This window comes from Sturnus vulgaris, chromosome 8, assembly GCF_052056855.1.
Source record: "Sturnus vulgaris isolate bStuVul1 chromosome 8, bStuVul1.hap1, whole genome shotgun sequence".
NCBI lineage: Eukaryota > Metazoa > Chordata > Aves > Passeriformes > Sturnidae > Sturnus > Sturnus vulgaris.
Window position 1 is genome coordinate 8,080,685 of NC_142250.1, and position 14,536 is coordinate 8,095,220.

The 14,536-nt window shown below is 41.7% G+C and overlaps 1 protein-coding gene across 3 annotated transcripts in view; it reads left to right on the top strand.

The window, feature by feature from the left end:
- Window positions 1-1,128: 1,128 nt before the first annotated feature.
- The window catches only part of JMJD1C (jumonji domain containing 1C), a 168,044-nt gene continuing 154,636 nt past the window's right edge, over window positions 1,129-14,536 (top strand). For all 3 annotated transcript variants that reach the window (XM_088168776.1, XM_014882317.2, XM_088168778.1), the window contains exon 1: window positions 1,129-1,269. In XM_088168776.1, coding sequence (XP_088024902.1) covers window positions 1,129-1,269 — 141 coding nt within the window. The remainder of the gene's footprint in view (window positions 1,270-14,536) is intronic.

Sequence of the window (14,536 nt, forward strand, 5' to 3'; positions counted from 1 at the left end):
AGTTCTGTAGTCTTTGCAGTAGGGAAAGGTGGATGGGTAGGTGTCTTTGTTGAACTCCTCAACAAACTGACTTTAAGGGAGAAGGTACTGCAGATTGCAGACCTGGATCTCCCAAACCTTGGAGGGCTGGGAAATCAGCATGCTGGTGTCCGGCTCTTGTGATATCCTTGCCAGCCTGGGCTCTCACAGAATCACAGAATGGGTCAGGCTCGAAGGGACCACAGGGGGGCATCTGGTCCACCCTCTCTGCTTGGCAGGGTTGTCCTAGACGATATGGCACAGGGTTGTGTCCACGACAGTTCTTGTGTATCTGCAGCGAGGGAGACTCTGCACCTCCTCTGGACCATCTGTTCCAGAGTCATTGGCACGGTGAAGAAGTTCTTTCTCTTCTTCTGGTGGAACTTCCAGTGTATCACAGCAACATCTTGCCTGTTGCTTCGTGTCCTATTGACTGGTGCCGCCGGGAAGAGCCTGGTTCCATCTCCCCGGTAACCCGCCTTCAAACGTTCATATACATTAATGAGCTCTCGGAGTGGTGCGCCTTAGTAGGGTGTAGGCGAGCCCGCGGAGGACGGACAGCCGCTTCTTCCAACCAGGGAAAGTACCCCTGAGAGGCTGCGCCCGAACTTCCCGCCATGGCACCGGACGCAGGGAGCGGGTTCCCCGCCAGTGTCAGGCCAACGCGGGGCTGTAGGTGAGGGTCATGTTGCCTCGGCTGGGGCTGGGCAGAGGGCAACGGGACGAGCCCTCGCGGGGTCCCGGTGCCATCCTAGTGGCCGCGGACTCTTTGCCGCGCTGCGACCGCTAGCTCCGAGCTGCCTGGCGGAGGGAGACGTCGCGCGGCGTCGGTCTCCATGGCAGTGGGGATGCGTGGGCGGAGTGGTTGGGGCCGCAGCGCGGCGGGCGCGCGCGGGAGAGAGGGAGGGAGGAGGTGAGGGAAGGAGCGCGCACCCCCGGCCCTCCTCCGCCCCTCGTTGGGTGTTTGTGTCGGGCTGTGACGGCAGCGGCGCGGCCGAGGGGCTTCCACCCTCCCGCCGCTGTGAGCCCGACAACCCCGCGCCCGCCATGCGCGGCCCCTAGAGCAGTGGGCCCGGCGGCTGGTGCGGTGTCTGCGCGGCGGCGGCCGCCATGGCGGTGGAGACGCGGCCGGAGCTGGTGGGGAAGCGATTCCTGTGCCTCGGCGGCGAGGAACCGCCGGAGAGCGGGCGCTGGCGGGCTGGGGTTATCCGTGCCGTGTCCCAGCGGGACTCGCTCAGCCCCGACCTGGCGGTAAGAGCCGCGGCTCGGGCCGGACAGGGGGCTGCGGTGGGGGGCGGCGGGCCCGGCATGACACAGCCCAGAGCCCGGCTGGACGCAGTGACGTGGAGCCGAGGGTCACGGCTGGCGCCAGGTGCGGTTCCTCGCGGTGTTTGCGGCCGCTCCGTGCCCCGGCCATGCAGCCCGGTGAGAGAGGGCTGGTGCCTGGCCTGGGCACCGAGGGGCAATCACGCTGCCCCTGTAGCAGCAGGGGAGAATGCGGCTAATCCAGGGGAATGCAGAAACTGCTGCCGCGTAGCACTTCGGCGGGGTCCAACATGCTGGTGAACGTTGTTATTAAAAGAGTGTCGTTGTTTCCCTTCCTTTTATGCCCGCTGTCAGTGTTTTCCTAAGGGGTATAGGAATGTGCATGTAGGTTAGCGAAGGAGCCAGGATATGCTCTGTTGTGCTTAGACACACTCTCGGTATGGGGGGAAAACACGGCCAGGATTTCCTTAGGTTGGTGTTCTGAATACATAATCTGTAAAATGGAGTTTTATTGTGCTCCTCGTACTTCGTCGTTATATTGTTTGTGAATTCCGCAGTCACAGGAGTGCTGTGTTTCCTCTGTGGTTGTCTCTTGCCATGTTTTTATGTTATTTAGTGGTTCTGAAAGCACATTTAAAAATATCATGACTATGTAAATGGGCATTACGTAGGCTGAAAAAAGGAGTCACCGGACTGCGCTGGACAATCCATATTGCTGCTGGCAAGGGAGAGGCGTTCACAGCCCGACGCTGGTCGGGGTGGAATGTTGCCTTTTTTACAAACTTATCAGGCAAACAATTGCCTCGTATTAGAGATTATCGATTGCTTAGTTCGAGAAGTGTGAATCACAGAATTAGGAACTCTTGTTTTAGTTCCTTCCAGACTTCAAGCTTTGTTTCAAAAACAGAAAGTTGAGATGCTACTTTTTTTGCTATATTCTGTGTTAGTTTTGTTGTTTTTGCTTTTGGTTTTTTTGGTATGTTGTTCCCATTCTGCAGCTAAAATGATTTTTTTTCCCCATTCTCCAGCTGTAATTCAAGGAGTCCTTGAATTCAAGTTCGTAATTCAAGTTCATGCCCTTCTTTATGAAATGGTTTGTGTTTTCAGCCTTTGGCTATATGTGAGAATCGTCTAGAATGCTTTATTTTTAGAACCACTTTTGGGTGTTATTTGTGCAGAGTAGCCTTTAGAGTCTATAGACAATTATGGAAACAATCAGTAAGGTTTAAGGAGGTATTTACTAACATTTACAAGTCAGAGCCATAATTTGTAAACTCTGGGGGCAGAGCTGACATAAAGGCATTTCAGGGGCTGTGTGTTACGTTAAATGAAAGATGCACGCTGCAGATTGTAAAAACTTGCTCCTCTTCTTGACTTTGTTGTCTGTTTTTCTCTTCAGATGCTCTTTTGTTACAATTCTTGGTAATTTAAGGAAGAACTGTCACATTACAGCTGGATTCTGAGACAGGATGACTAAGGGTATGCTTATGTGTTGTAACGAAGCACAGTTTGGATAGATCTAAACTACCTGGGAAGCAGGATGGATGCTCCAGCTGCACTTCAGCCTGGGTGCAGTGCAGTGCTAATGTGGCCATATTCCTTCTGGTGTTTAAGACAGTTGCACAGCACTGCATTATCCTGTGTTGATACACTCCTAGTCACCTCTGAGTGCTGGAAGCCTGGGAAGGTTTTGAAAGTAATTTCTAGGTCTCAAGAGTCCTGCCGAAGAACTTAACTACTGGAACATCACTGCCCTCTTTAAAGTGCAGCATTTGGGGTTTGTGTTATATGTTCTCTGTCCCCAAAGCACAAAGAAGTGGATAGAGGAAAAATGATAAGGTTTCTTTAAGCAACAGGTAGTTTTTGTAGGTTAGACTCTCTTTCTGCATTTATAATTAACGTTAACTTCTTGTTAGTTGATATTTGATATTCGTTAATGTGATTATCCTCTCCCCATAAGCCCCGCAAAGGACAAGGATGTTCTTCTGTTAGCCCTGTTCTATGTCTGCTACCCTAGCTGGAGTAACTAACTACTGCTCTTGTCCTTCCATGGCTTTTGTTTTGAGGTGGCCATCCCTGTAAATAATTCCAGACCCTTCTGCTCCCCATCATTCAAGCAAAGCAGTAATTCTTGTTGGCAGTTTCATCGCTGCCCACAGGGTGCAGTATAAGAATGCTGAAATTGACTTTTTGTCAATTTTGTCTTTTCCTGATCCCACGAGTGGAATGGATGAATGAGAAATGCAGATGCTGCTCTGAACCACAGGACAGGAGGAGGGCAGCAGTGGGCAATTTCAATGTGAATTGCAACTGGCTGGAAGTGAGTTTCCTCCTAATCCTGGCTGTGGAAGGAAGTACTATTTGCATTGACTTCGTGTCTTTTCTTCCTGAGTAAGTGCGAACCCCTCCGTCAATTTCAGCCAGTTTAATAACAGTTTGAGGAAGACTGCCTTCCCCTAATCTGTGAAAGCTGACATCTGATAACCCTCTCCCCAAAAAACCATGAAAGCAAGGAGGTCACAGCATTTGGAAGTGAAGAGGCAATCTCCAGCTGGCCAGTCAGCATGCACCCAGCTTCAAACCAGCTGCAGCATATGCTGTCTCCCTTAGCACCATTCAGAGGTAGATGATGAAACTGATGGAATGAGAAGGCGGGTTTAAGGGCATGACAAAGAGCCTAGCGTTAACGAAAGTGTGAGAGCAAGCCTCAGTGTATGCATATGGGAATATATGGACAAATGGGGAGTTTTATGGGGTGCAGGAGCTCAAGGAGACATGGGTGAGCTTAGAGGCAACTGATGTAATTGATGTTGAGTGGCCACAGGGATTATAGGAACAAATCCAGAGGAAACTGAGCTTCATTAGTTCTGCTGTAATCAGAGAATCAGGAGCTCCAGACCTGAAGGCTGGACTAGCTGCTCTCCACCTTTGAGCAGGGAAATCAAGAGGCCAGTTTTCGTATGCTGCTAAATTTGTTTCATGATTGTGGTTTTTATACCTAAATTAATGATTATTTTGATAGTTGAAGTTACTGTCCTGGTAGGAAAACATAGGAAAGAACTCTTCCTGCTAGGTCTTCCCTACTCCATGGAAGTATATTAAATAACTCTTTCCTATACTCTTTATGACTGCAATATAGCAGATATGTAATATCTTTTTTGCAATGTGTTTACAGAGAAAGAGAACACTATCAAAGTGTCTTTTCTCCCACTGCTTTATAGAAATTTTGCCTTCCTCAGCTTTCCTATTAATTCACCACTAGTGGGGAATATGGTGAGAACAGCTGGCACTGGTTGTGAGTGCTGATGGTCTCCTGGAATATGAATGCTCTTGCCATTACGTGAAACCCTCCATGCCAGGATTTGGAAGCCATGCCTCTTTCTTAGTCATCCTGTAATGTTAAACACCTGCCACACAGCTATAATGTGTGCAATGTATAAAATCTAATCCAGGAGTTTTCTTGCTGATTTTCATGGTCTGAGTCACAGCTTTATAAGTTAGACCTCTTGATCCTTCTTTCTTGGACATTGCTGTTGCATGCAAAGCATTTGTTTAAAAATAAAAACAAGGACAGAGGTTTGATATATGTATTTGTGTGTATATGTGTGTATGTGTTTCATAGCCGTTGAGAGAATTCATAATGATTTTTCAGCTTCACACCAAGTGTTGTTAGAGGAAACAGGGAGGTCTGTTTTTCCTTCCTTCTAACTGCCTGGAAAAGCTTGTGTGCTGCTCTGATTATAGTGATAACTCTGGGCAAATAAAGAAATGATCAGGAGCAAAGAGGCGGAGTCAATGCCATATGATCTTCCTGGTCTTTACTGTCCCATAAGAATTGCTTTCTGGGCCACAGGTTGCAAATCTTTGATGTGGTGAAAGAGAAAATGGAAGTAAACTTTTAAACATAGAGTGTGCAACTCTTAATAAAGAAATCACATTAATTTTAAAATAGTGAATTCTCAGTAATTTCTAAGTTCATGTTTATTGATGCATGAATTTTTCGGTTATGATTCACGTGATTTGGAAGACAGCATAAAAATTGAGTTGATAGTCTTTAATGCATGATGATAGGCAGACTAATATCTAAAAATTGTGCATAGGGAAATATATTGTGGCGATAAGTTACCATATCAGATACTCTTCATAAAAGCCTAAATATTAATGATAGTTTGAAGCAGTGATGTCATTTTTATTTACAATAAAGTCAGTAAGATATAGTAGTGTAAACAATACACCAATACTTTTGGTGAACTGTAGTTTTTTTGGATCTCATATTTGGTAATTTACAAACAGGGAATTGTTAAAAATTCAGTAAGTCTGGTAAAACCATATGAAGAGAATATCAGGAGATTATGGATCTGTTTTAACTGAATTTGCCTCCACTTAATAGTAAAATGGAAGTTCGCAAAATGTAATGAAAACTTACCACTTCTGTGTTACAGTTAATATGAAAATAATTTTAAATAATTTTGGATAATTGGAAAATAAAAGATGTTTTAGTCAAGTACTCCATACACTGATTAATTTCCCACTAAATGATGAAGTTAAATTTGCCTTTGCTGTATGTGGAGCTGCACTGACCTAGTCTTTTTACAAATTTTAATTGTTTTAATATTCCTGCTTCTGCATTCCCAAAGTTTCTGAATGTGATCTGTCTTTGTCATAGAGGCACAGAATTGCATCTCTGTAGGTTACACCTGGTTTTTGCCATATACTGATTTTTAGTGCAGTGTGTTGCATGTTGTCCTCTGTTCTCCTTTTGCTAAGATAGTATTATAGGGAGAAAGTGCATGTGTTAATTTTTTGGAATGCATTTGAGCTGGTCTGTTTAAAAATGAAATTTATTTTTTCATTCCTTATTTTAGAAATACATACTCTGCAGCTTTGACTTGTTAGCCTTGACATAAGGTGGAAGACACAGAAAAATCTTCAGTAAAATTATTGTAGAAAGTAAACAAATAAATGTGCTTTAAACTATTTGTGCACAGCTTATGGGTGGTTAATGGAATTTAAAAATTCTGTGTGTTTTTGTACTAACATCTGGGTTAATAAGGAAGAGCAAGTCGTTGGTGAGGGTCCCTGTCATGTTATTTACTTCAGTTATTGGAGATGATACTAAAGACATGTCAGAGTTTATCACATCACTGTTACCTTTGAATGAAGGAATGTTGATGTGTTTTATGTGTTTTGAATCTGGTTTGAAAGAAGTGGGAGGAGATCAAAATGCAACAGGGATTAGACAATTTTCAGTTCTTTCTGCTATTCTGTATCAGTATTGATGCCAACAAGAGTCTTGTAAGTTTGGTGCATGTCAGCTGGGCAGTCTTTTATTGGCTAAGCAGTAAAGAAAACTTACTATTTCCTTTTGTGTTTCTAGTAAGGTTGAGCTTGTCATCCTGTCTCTGTGAAAGTTACCTCATCTGTCTACCAGAGATAGTTCAGGAAGGAGTATCTCTTTCATAGTAATTTGACAAAAAGATCAAAGAGAAGATATTCTTGTGAAATTGACTGCAAGGAGTCAGTGCTTTATACTCTGTCTTCCGTTCTTCACTTCTTTTACTGAAAGAAACTTGAGCATGATGTGGTTCAATAAGTAAATGTACCTGCACTGATGGATTTTTGAGTAAAGTTTGTTTGAATGTCAAGATTGCAGAGAGAGTTCAGGTGTCCTGAGCTAGGGATGAACCATTTAATTAATTTGTTGCCTGGTTGCAACGTAAGCAACAGTGAACAAAGTATGGAAAAAGAAAAGTTTTATCCCACAGTTAACTATGGAGGCTCTTAGGAAGAGATATCAGATACTTTCTTAATAAAAAAATTGCTTTTGCCTTTTATATGTTTTGCATATAAATTCTGTGTTATTCCACTTTTGCCTTACCTCAGATTTTTCTTTTTCTGGAACTTTGTGTAGATCTTTGGAGCTGTCTCAAAGCATGGCATAGCCATCATAAAGAGTTGTAAAGGAAAAGCTGCTTATAAAATAGTTGCTCATTTTCTTGTGCACCTTCCAGGATCTCTAAACCTGCTTGAGAACAGCAGAACTGTTATTTAATATCAAATTGAATGAATTTTAAAATTCATGGTACTTGTGAAATTTGGCCAAAAATCAACTTAGCTTTCTTCTAATCCTACTATCAGTGAACTGTAGAGATGCATAGTTCCATCAGTGATCATGAATCTCTGCTGGGATTTAGGCTTGACTTTCCCGTTCAGTTGAACTTGATAAACTGTAATGCTTTTGCTGAAAAAAGGTAAGTACAGATCATCCAAGAAGTTCAGCTGAAGTTGGCAGCAAGTGTTTGTCTTGGAAGAGACGCTTCTGTGACGTGCTGTTAGTGCCCACTTTTGTGCTCTGGGCATTGACATCTCATGTTGCTTCATGATGGGGAGTGAGGGTTTCCCTCCTCACCCTGCTAAGTAGGGACTGAGACCTACTCTGCTTGTAACCTGCTCGTTCTTGGAAACTGGTGGAGAATTCTAAGCTAAACTAATGCTATACTGCTTCATTATATTGATTTCTCTAGAAAGTTACTATTGTTAGTTGATGTTATATCTGTACACCAATAATATTCAGTGTCATAAGAGAATGAGAGCAAGGGATCCAGAGAAGCCTCAAGGATTTTGCTGTGTTTCACTTTCTAGTAATTTTCTTAAAAATAGTATTTTACTTAAAACAGCTGTTGCTATGTTTAAGAATTAAGTGGAATGAAACAATTTGATTTGCTCCTGAGGAAGTTACCTTTATGTACATATAGCAACTGGCTTTGTGCTAATTCATGTATTCTATTCAGAGCTTCATGGGTACAAAAGATGCAGGATGAGCATTAAAAGTGCCTAGCTTGATCCTCCAGTGGCAGCATTTTTAGAAGTTTTGGAGACTGTGGTTCCACAGACATTTCTCTTGGTGGCACTACTGGCTTAATTTTTTTTAACCCTGAGCAATTTCCTGACCCATTCACCATATGGCACTTCAAGCAGTTGTACTGAGGCTGGAGGAGGTGGTATGGGATCAGTCCGAGGGTAGGAGCAACTTAAGATGGAACTGTGTCCAGGGTAAATGTGTCTGGACCATGGCCTGAATGAAGTTAAAAACTGACTTAAGTACCTTTGAGGGTTGCACGCAGTAATTAGATGTGTTCAGTTGTATTGCAGTTGAATTAATGATACTTGTTCACATATTATGAGTAATTTCTTCTTTCAGCTGAATAAAGAAATGCATGTTCACAATAGCTCATGACACGATCATTTGATGTCTGCTGATGCAAGACTTATTTACAGAAGCAAGTTTGGAAGAACCGATGTGAAACTAAATGCTCTGAGGGAAACTTAAGTATCTCTATGCTAAAATGCATAAACCTCTGATGACTTGGTAAAGTATTGCCTATAATTCTTCTGCATCAACGAAGATCTTTTTGAGTGTTCTGAGCAGCACTATAGCTGACGCAGATGTCAAAATGATTGCAGCGAGGCTTCACTGCAGGTAATTCAAGTAGACACCACTAACATATTATTTGGGTTGGCTCACCATGATTTTAGTTTTTCACTAAGGTAACAGGGCTCTTCAATCAAATGATAGTTCAAAATTTGATTGCTCTGAAAAAGAGCTGAGTCATTGCCAGGTGGTCCAAGTTGAATCTCTTCAATCCTGCATTTCTGGTGAGGAGGGGCTGGAAAAGCTGTATTTTGAAGGAATATTGGGAAGGGCAGTTCATTTTGAAACATTCCTCCCGCTGATTTTCTTATATTTTTGCTTTTCTTGGATTCTCTTCTTTCCTGAAACATGGAATGTAAATTTGCTACCTTTCAAAAACAAACAAAGCAGCCTAAAAGCTGAAGTCAAGCAGACAAAGAAACTTGTTGGGGTAATAATAGAAAATATGTGATCTAAACTGTTCAGTCAGTATAGAAAATCTTGGAGAAGGAAAACCAGGAAATGGCATTGAAGTCTTAGGCTGGAGTTTGTCATTAATCTGTACTTTTTCTTGCACCCTAATTCTTCCTACACCATAACTTGAAGACTTCAGCTTTTCAGCCTTGGTCTTCATCAAAGACAGGAGCAAGTGAGTATAATCAAGACATGGTGCAAGCACCTTTTAGAGGCGAGGTTAATGAGTTTTAGGCTGTAGACCCATGGTGAGATTTGAACAGTTAGGAACTAACTGTGGTTTAGTTGCCAACATTTTATTCAAAAATGCGAAAGCTGATATAGTTAAAGAATTAATGGAATGAGGTACTGTGGCCTTCAGAGCTGTTGTGATATTTTGCTGCCACACCTCTACAATATTGGCATATGGCTACACTTCCTCAGTGTTTTGTTATAGGGATTTAGAGCTCAGGGACTTCATCCAGCAGAGGTCTTTGAGTTTTGTAGCCTGTCTTGGTTTGAAAGACAGGTATGGTCTAAGGAAAGGCAAGAGCCCCTTTTCTGCGATGCAGAGTGCAACCCCCCTCCCTTTTAATTATTTTAGGTCCAATTCAGACACCTTCAGGCAGGAGATATGGGGATAAGAATAACAGTTCTTTACTGGTATCTAACAAAGCAGAAAAACAACAACAGCTATAAAAATTGGTAACAGAAACAGTCTAGCTCCGCTCCAGTCCCTTCTGGCCGCAGGCCGTCTCCCTGTGCTGTTACCAGTGCTGTGGGGGCAGGGCAGGTCCCGCGCAGTTGAAGAGGGCTGGGTGATGGCGGCCGCGGCCCAGGGGAGAGAGGGGATGGGGAAAGTGACTCTCCCCTCACGGTGTCGGTCGTGGTGCTCAGCAGAGTGTCCGGAGGTAGTAGGGTGAGCTAGGAGAGCAGCAGAGCGATGTCCAAAGGCAGGGAGCGTGGATCTCAGTGCTGGGATGGCAGGGGAAGATGCCAGAGCAGAGCCCAGGTTGTCTTCCCACTCCAGGAGCCAAGCGAGAGAGAGCCCCGCTCCAGACCCCCCTATCCCACCTTTCCTTTTCCGGTTCCCCCCCGCTCCCCCTCCAGCCACCCCCCTACGAGAGAACATTATCTGTCGTTTTAAGGTGTAGCCACAATTACTTAGCATAACAATGGGAGAAATTCCACAGAAAGAAAAGCGAAGCATTCAACCCCCAACATAGCCCTTCCTGGATTTCTCATAAATGAATTGTGGGAAATCTTTTTGAATCTCTGTAAACTTCTCAAAATTCTGTGACAAAGAAGTGTCAGGCTTTACCTGTGCATCATACTTAGGATTCCCTTCTGTTGTTTCAGATATGCTTTCATCCCTGCATTGCAAGGTACAAGTCCACAGTCACCCCTTGTTTGCCATTCATGATTTTTTCATTATTTTTGCATGGCACTCAGGATTTTATTAGCTCTGCTCTGTGACTTCATATTTGTCTCTTGGATTATAAATATGGCTGTTTTCCTTCACTGTTTCATAACCCAAGAGAAAAGGAGGTATCTGTTCTGTCAGTCCCTACTAGCCCTGTCTAAATAAATGTCTCTTTGAACTAGATTATTCCAAAGAGTGCAGTTTGTTTGCTTGTCTTAAGTGCATATCTCCACCAAGATGTTTATCTTCACATGATTCCCTTTCTGCATGTTGTTCTGAACAGATCTAATTTAATACCGTTGAGGGTTTTTTTTCCAGGAAATAAGGAAACATTATAAATTAGCCTTAAATTAAAAAAAAAAAGTAATCTATTTTTTTACTGGAGTATATAGTTGAATTTTCTGTTTTAGTAACAAAATTGTCTATTGCAGGTGCATTTACGTTTAGTATATCCAGCTGTTGGTCAAACCTTGGTGGTAATATATTTAATAGCAGTTAAGCAGTGAGTAAGGTTTAAAAAAATGTGGAGGTGATAATGAAATATTTCTGGCTTGCTAACAGTTAATTCAGTTAACAGGTGTGCTGTCCTGTGAATAATCTTAACCTCCTGTATAATGTTGTATGTTAAAATTTGTGTGTAGGTCAGAATGTGATATGTGAATATTTTTAGGTAATGTTATGATCACTTCTCAATTAAATAGGTAGCTTTTCTGTGGAACATTTTGACTAATTTAAAGAAAGTTCAATTTGTTTTTATTAATAGAAAATGTTTCAAGTTTTTTGTTACCTTGTAGTATTTTTTCCATTAACAGTTTGTAATCTAAATTAATAAATTTCTTTTGTTACTGATTGCTTTCTACAAGGCTTCAATTTAGTGAGTCAGGCCTAAAACTATAGAGAATGAAAGATCTTGTTTAATAAATTATTCATTGACTAACTTTGATTCCATCAAATGGTTTATTTTAAAATGAAAGTAGTACTTTAGTTAAGGATTGTAAAGATTTTTGGATTTAAAATTCAAAGATTTGGCTTTCTGTTGATGCTTAGAAAAATGGCTTGCTGATACTGCATAATTTGTTTGGTGGGGCTTTTTTGTTTGTTTGTTTGTTTGGGTTTTTTGTTGTTGTTGTTTGTTTGTTTGTTTTTAAATTCTGTAATATTGCCTTTTCAGGTAAAGTGAGATGTGTGTGTATACTTTGACATATTTTTCCCTGTCAAAATTTTTTTGACAGTAAGTTTTCTGATATTTGATTTTAATTTTTGAATTTATTTTAACTTTTAAATGCATTTGAGCATGGCTCATGTTTCAATAATATGACAAAACTGATTGCTGCTCAATCGCTTAGTTTCAAATGTGATACACAGAATACAAGTGTTAAGTTTGCTTGTATATTACTTATCTGCTAGAATAATGGCAGAACTTAATAGGGTTCTTCATTTAGTTCCTCTTAAATGGAGAAATTTTTTCTCTCCAGTGTCTTCTTAGGTTTGTTAGCTGAGGTAAAAGGACTACATGCAATACCCTCTTAGGTTCTTCTCTAAGATATGTGTTGTCTTATGGTAACTACCCATTTCCAAGTGCCTGGAACCTGTTTTCCAGGCATGTTTACTGTGTATTTGAGAGCGTTTAAGGCTTCAGTTGATATAAGCAATGTCTGTGTTTTTCCTTCCTTTTTTACAGAAGTCTGTTTTTGGTCTTGGTCTGCACTTTAGGAAGGATGTCTTCAGTTAAGAAGAGGACGTGCAGAATGGCCCTTGGGAATCTTAGGATTGAGTTAGCTAGTGTTTGGAGGCAGGAAAGAATGGAAAAGAACTTTTGTTTTTTCTCCCCCTCTCCTTTTTTTTTTTTTTTTTGATCAGTTATTGAGCTTTCTTTAATCAAGGCTTCCTGTGAGAAGACCAGGCAGGCACATACAGAAACTAGAATGTATAGGTCAGTCAACAGAGGGGGCAAGGAAAGAAGAGAGACTAGAGGACTCTGATGGTTTGAATGCAGAAACTCATATGTAGTTTGATGTAAACTGACAAAAGGAAGGCTCCTCCTCATTCTCCTCTCTGCACAAAAGGCAGTATCCCTTCCTGGGAGGCTTGTGGCTGCTCTGGGTCCGTTCTCTAGCACAAAGAAATACTAAGAAATTTGTAAACAAGGAAAGTCTAACTGTTGAAGTTCAGTACCTGAATTGATAGCTTTGCTCAAACCTAGTAGTTTCTTAAGCTCAGGAAAAAAGGAAATGTCTAAAAGCATTGATTATTTAAAGTCAGAGCAGAGACATTGAAGCTGGTCTTGCTGTGCAATTAATTATAGCTTGGGCCATGTGCAGTTCTCGTTCCTAAAACTGTCAGTTTGGTATTTCTTATGTCAGTTGTAGAACTGGGGGGCGGAGAGGGGGGGATGGTTTGTGGCTGTTCTTAATTGCTTTGTTTACTTCTCTTTCCAGGACTTAGCTGTATCTGTTTGTTATTTGTAGGCTCTTGGCTGCAAAGGGAGACTCACTTGTAACATAGCAGGCATGTGCTGCTTTTCCTTGAGACTGCATGTACAGGACAGAGTGCCTGAGCTAAAATCTGACTTAGAATTGCAAGGGTTTCTGGGATAGAGAGCTGTAGGCTGGCAATCTAAGTACCATGGATACTAACTCAGTAGCATAATTGTGGGAGTTAGGAAGGTTTCTGGAAAGTTAGGTCTTGGAAACTGCTTTCCTAAAACACATTGTGGTGGAGGGAGATGGTGCTTGATATTGTGGTAGGTTTGGACTACCTGTGGCACACAGAAAAGTGCTTCTGAATGTGTCTTCGCTAATGCACGCACATTTTCTCTGAATATGTGCTGTTTGATTGGCTTCCCTTTCAGCTGATTTTTTAAATCTCAGATTTTAAGTAAACCTGCTGTTGAATTATTTTTGTTATGAGAACTCAAACAGGCAGGTAGCCTTGAAGGGGGTTAGTTTATCAGATGTCTAGTAAAGTGCAAACTCTTTTTGCAGCTTTATTCACCTTCAGGCTATTCAAGTGAGATCTTACTGTTTGAACCAGTGAGGCAACAGAATTACCATTTTTGTTCAGTGGGTAGAAGTTGGTTTTTTTGCCTTTGGGCCTTAGAAGACAGTGATGTCTAACTTAAACATGTGTTTTGCTGAAAGCTACTTTTAATTAATACCAGGTGTTTTTTCCCCTCACATCAATATTCCATACCTTTCTTTATTGGGTCTGTCAGCTAGGCAGTAGCAGCATGAGATTTGGAACTGCAGTTGTGCCTATTAGGCAAGCAGCCAGCTCGCCATCAGTACAGTTTACAGATTTGCAAGTCATTTGTTTTGCAAGCCTCATAAGAAATTAATTTGTGGACAGAAACATCCAGATCCTCTGAAATTTGTCAGTAGCTGAAAGTTAAAGAGGAAATCTTGACTTCAGAACATGCGTAAAAATTATATATATGTGTGTATGTATATATACACCCCCCCCCAAACAATAGTAGAAAGTAATAAATTTGTGTGGTAATTATATATTGCCTGCTAGTATTGGCATTTATGGTGATAAAAACTAGAGGTACTTCATAAGAAAATTAATATATCCAGTTTGCAAGAGAACTTGAAAATTGCTGCTGCAGTACTTGTGCAATGGACTATGCAGGCCTTTCCTCTGCTGTGTTTTATTAGCATTGTTGATTGGGAGAGGAGATCTGAGGGGGTGGGGTTTGTAGTCTATGGCACTTGTAATAGTGGTGAAGGGTGATGTGGGGAGCAGTGACAATGGACTAGGGGCAGTACATGCTGTTAAGTTGTGCTTTGAAGTCTATTTCTCTGTTGGTTGCTTCTGTGTAATCCTTTTATCTGTTTTCCAGCACTACTGACATTATTTAAAATGGAAAGTACTTACTGAGATACTCTAATGAAAGATTTTACTAACAATCTGGCAGAAAATGAAGTCCTGTTTTAGCAGTCATGCCAAAAGGGTTAACGCTTTGA